Genomic DNA, 3,984 nt, shown 5'->3' with positions numbered 1-3,984 from the left:
CATGATTGTTTTTTTTTACAGATCATTTATGAAATGAAAACAATTTTATAGCATTACAAAATATTTTATTTTACTTAATATCTAGAACCAAAAGCATAATCAGTATTTTTCTGTAATGCCCTCTGCAAGGGATGAGCAAGTAGTTTTGCAATACAGTCATGAATCTTTGTTGCATTTCGTAGAACTTCGAACACATAAGAGTAACCATTATCCAGGTCCTGCAGGGCATCATAGATCTCTACACATTTATACAATGCACAATTTTCCTCGTGAGCCAGCAAAATGTCAATATAGAAGTAGAGTTGTCGCTTTAGGAAGTTGAAGTATGGATCGTCTTGAGCCACAACTGGAATACAGTTAGATCTCCCATAGAGAACTATCATACGAACAACATGAGGAGGAGGCAATATGCACTCACCTTCTTTGTATTCTGGAATATCAGCTTTTTGTTTAATCATTTGGAATAATTTTGTCAAATCAAATGTTTCAGATTTACATTCTTCAGCGTTAATATAGTCAATAGTATTTATCAATTCTTTGAGATTACTGGTAAAATTTTGTACCCAGCATGGCTCCGATTCCTTAAGTGTTATCAAAGCAAATTCTGTCCTTCGGTTGATAGCATTTTTAGAATGCAGAAAGAAGTCTAGAACTCTTTTGATCATGTTCATAGGGGTGAAAGTGGTTCCATCGCTTAAATGATACAGTGAGTTGTGGTTATTATAGCAAACATCCAAGCAAATAATTATCTTCTCTGGTACATTGACATTGGGTACATTTGGTTTTTGAAAGTTTGCTATCACCTGTTCCTGTAGCTCTGCTAGGTCTTCATTTCTGGTGTCACTGGCCTGCTTCCTACAAACAAAACAATAATATAGACACAATTGGTACTCCACTCATGTCCGGTATCTGTCCCACTGGGCTATGAGAAATGGATATAAGGCTTGCTTCGAGGCGGTTTTGTGGAGTATGTGTGCAAGCCTTAAGAAATAGAGATAAGACAGTGTACCAGTGTATTGTGAACACACTTGGACACTACAAACACGTGCAAAGTTGGCTGGTATTAATTAAACTGTCTTACTGGTCGCTGTAACCGTAGTCGGATAGGAGCACGCTATGCAAAGGACTTTATGCTTTGATAAGGAGTTGCAGTGAAGCCTATGTAAATATAATGTTTGTAAACATTATTGCATAGGTACTTACCCAGTATTTGGTTCTGAATCAGAGCTATAGTTTGGCAGTAAATCTGGTGCGTCCATTTGAGATAAAGGTAGGTAAGGTACCTAAAGTAAGTCCTTAATAAACAAAAATAATTGTAAATTAGAGAAACGGGCACGGACGACAATAAAATCACAGGATAGCATTTACTTGACATTAGCTGACAGTAGCTGTTGTTTGACACAGACTGACATTACTGACAGATCAGAAAATATTGTCGTGGGTTTTTGGCAATTTAGCATGCGATTTTATTTTGAACGGAATTTGATCGGTACAGTAAGTATCTAGGCATTATCGTAAAATCTCAGATATAATAAACTCATATTTTTTTAACGTAACAAATTTTTATTCAGAAAAGACGTTCCGTTCTTTTAGTGTATTTTTTATACCTTAACTATTTTATAGTCTGTACTTAATTTGACACTTGCCTTCAAATGTCATATTGCTTTCATTATTTCTACAGATAACGAAAAATGTGTATGTGGGATCTCTAAAAACGTGTGATTGTAAAATAAAACCTGAGGAGGAATCATGGATTACCATTACGAGCAGACTAGCGAGGTGGAAGCCTTGGACTCCATTTATTATGGAGACATGCAAAGTAAGTGGCTATAAATACACAATACGTCGTGAATGTCAACTATATCTTGAGTTACACAGAACTTTAAAATTATTCATTTATACCTAAATTGTACGAAACAAAGTACCGGTTAACCTGTTGAAGGCGATTTATACTTCTTAATATTGTGTTTATGGTGTTAAACAAGTGTAATTATATTCTGTTTCAGTAATTGAAAAAGAACCTTTCCACAAGTTTAGTATACCCATAAAATCTGAAGGATTTGATGATGGAGATGGTCTTGCCTGTCAGTTAGTCTTCACATATACAGCAAAATATCCTGATGAGGTTCCAGTCATAGAAATAGAGAATGAAGATAATTTTGATGATGTAGTTGATAAGGATGAATTACTTGCACATTTATCAGAACAGGTACAGGCTTCAGTTAATGTTCTCTATGAATTACATAGTATATAACACCCAAACCAAAGGAGACATAAAGTTGTCTTAAGAATTTCTGTATTCTGTTTAGAAATCCAATAAACAGGAAACAATGAATAATTTCATGTTTTTCAATGTTTGCAATGATAGTAACTATTATCTGAAATAGGTTTTAAAACCTAACCTATTTACGCTAAGCATAGTATGTCCTTACCCTTATTCTAAAAGGAGTCTCTTGCGAACGGCTGATATTGTTGGGTTACATTTATATTTATTCATTTTCTCTTACAAAATAATTATCTTTTCAGGGTAAAGAAAACCTTGGTATGGTTATGGTGTTCACATTAGTATCAGCTGGACAAGAGTGGTTAAATGAAAAATGGGACAGTATCAAGAAAGAGAGAGAAGAACAAATAATTGCCAAGAAGAGGGCTGAAGAAGAAGCTGAACAGGTTAAATAGTAACACCTATTATTATTATTACTATAGAAATATCACCTATGGCACTTTTCCTACATCTTAAACCAGAGACTGACCATCATTCATGTTTTTAAAGTTTTTAAATTTTATAAAAAGTGTTAGCCTGAGATTTCATCCTCATGAAAAAACTTCCTGATATAGCAAGTATTTAATGTGTTTTAGTCCAGGTTATAACATTTCTGTGAACAAAAATTGTTGTGAGTAGTTATGGTGTGATTGAGTAACAAAAATCTAAACTTTTGTATTTATTATAACAAAAAAATGTCACTTGCTCTTGTGGTTGCATGTCTAATTTTAAAAACAGTCCTAAGTGGTTTGTAGTCCCAGCAAGGCAATGTCCAAGTGCAACAATTAATTAATAAAAAAGTAATACTAAATACAACATTGTTATAATATCCTGTACTTACATTACAGAAAAGGTTTGAAGGTACCAGAGTGACAGTGGAATCATTCCTTGCATGGAGGAAACAGTTTGAAATAGACATGGGTATACCAGCAAAGAGGGAAAGAGAGGCCAAAGACAAGAACAAGCTAACAGGCAGAGAACTATTCTTGAGGGACACCACACTCAATGAATCAGATCTTAAATTCCTTGATGATGGTGAGTGCAGTATTTTGTATATCAAAAGTAGTGTATTAGAAATAAAAAGTTAGACTAATTAATTTAAATATGAATTTCCTTATTATGACACAGTTCTGTAGTCACACACATTTTTAAAATGTGTAGTTCTTTCCCTGAAAATTAATTCAAATTGTATTTTGTAGTATGTAACTTTGCATAGTATTTTCTATTAGCTCGCTCTGTGCTGCTAGCCCATCCTCTAATGGAAACTTTGTTTCGCAACACTGCCATGAGTCTAGATACCCAACTTGCGACTTGTTATATTCATGTGGTGTGAATTGTTAAGTTGGCTTCCATATTAATTATTCTTCAATACTCACATATTTTTATGCAGTTTACAAATTGCCGTAGTTCTTCAGATTCATAATATTGTTTATGTGTCATCATGTGACAGCTTGTTATTGGTATTTACCTCTTTCAGGAGATGCAGTCAAAGTGGATGAATCTCTATTCCAAGACCTGGATGACCTTGAGATATCGGATGAAGACGACGAGGATTACGTCCCAGGTCAGAGTGGCAGTGAAAGTGATTAGCAAACAGTGTTTCAGTCTCGCAAGGGACAGTGAACATGACTGAACATAAGCCTTCTCGGCCCGCGGACTACGAACATATTATGTGATTTACACGTTACTGAGTTATTGTTCAATAAAATTACATATTTATT

The 3,984-nt window shown here is 34.4% G+C and overlaps 2 protein-coding genes across 2 annotated transcripts; one reads left to right on the top strand and one right to left on the bottom strand.

Moving 5' to 3' along the window:
- Positions 1 to 35: 35 nt before the first annotated feature.
- Positions 36 to 1,387, bottom strand: LOC142973533 (BRISC and BRCA1-A complex member 1-like). Its single transcript, XM_076115343.1, has 2 exons — positions 1,204 to 1,387; positions 36 to 855 (listed from the first exon to the last, which is right to left on the bottom strand). The coding sequence occupies exons 1-2, from the start codon at positions 1,257 to 1,259 to the stop codon at positions 75 to 77; spliced, it is 837 nt and encodes a 278-aa protein (XP_075971458.1). The 5' UTR covers positions 1,260 to 1,387; the 3' UTR covers positions 36 to 74.
- A 273-nt stretch (positions 1,388 to 1,660) lies between these two features.
- Positions 1,661 to 3,982, top strand: LOC142973531 (RWD domain-containing protein 1). The gene is made up of 5 exons (XM_076115323.1): positions 1,661 to 1,819; positions 2,007 to 2,209; positions 2,527 to 2,670; positions 3,112 to 3,298; positions 3,741 to 3,982. The coding sequence occupies exons 1-5, from the start codon at positions 1,750 to 1,752 to the stop codon at positions 3,851 to 3,853; spliced, it is 717 nt and encodes a 238-aa protein (XP_075971438.1). The 5' UTR covers positions 1,661 to 1,749; the 3' UTR covers positions 3,854 to 3,982.
- Positions 3,983 to 3,984: the final 2 nt, after the last annotated feature.

The sequence above is a fragment of the Anticarsia gemmatalis genome, chromosome 6 (genome assembly GCF_050436995.1).
Source record: "Anticarsia gemmatalis isolate Benzon Research Colony breed Stoneville strain chromosome 6, ilAntGemm2 primary, whole genome shotgun sequence".
In the NCBI taxonomy this organism is placed as follows: Eukaryota; Metazoa; Arthropoda; class Insecta; order Lepidoptera; family Erebidae; genus Anticarsia; species Anticarsia gemmatalis.
This window is presented reverse-complemented; position numbering and strand designations above follow the sequence as displayed.

What these genes read in the sequence shown, in the direction of transcription:
- LOC142973533 (XM_076115343.1), bottom strand. Translation starts at nt 1,259, where the DNA reads ATGGACGCACCAGATTTACTGCCAAACTATAGCTCTGATTCAGAACCA. An exon ending in GATTCAGAACCAAATACTGG is followed by an intron (nt 856 to 1,203) that starts GTAAGTACCTAT and finishes TTTTGTTTGTAG; the next exon opens with GAAGCAGGCCAGTGACACCA.
- LOC142973531 (XM_076115323.1), top strand. Translation starts at nt 1,750, where the DNA reads ATGGATTACCATTACGAGCAGACTAGCGAGGTGGAAGCCTTGGACTCC. An exon ending in TTATTATGGAGACATGCAAA is followed by an intron (nt 1,820 to 2,006) that starts GTAAGTGGCTAT and finishes ATTCTGTTTCAG; the next exon opens with TAATTGAAAAAGAACCTTTC. An exon ending in CTGAAGAAGAAGCTGAACAG is followed by an intron (nt 2,671 to 3,111) that starts GTTAAATAGTAA and finishes CTTACATTACAG; the next exon opens with AAAAGGTTTGAAGGTACCAG.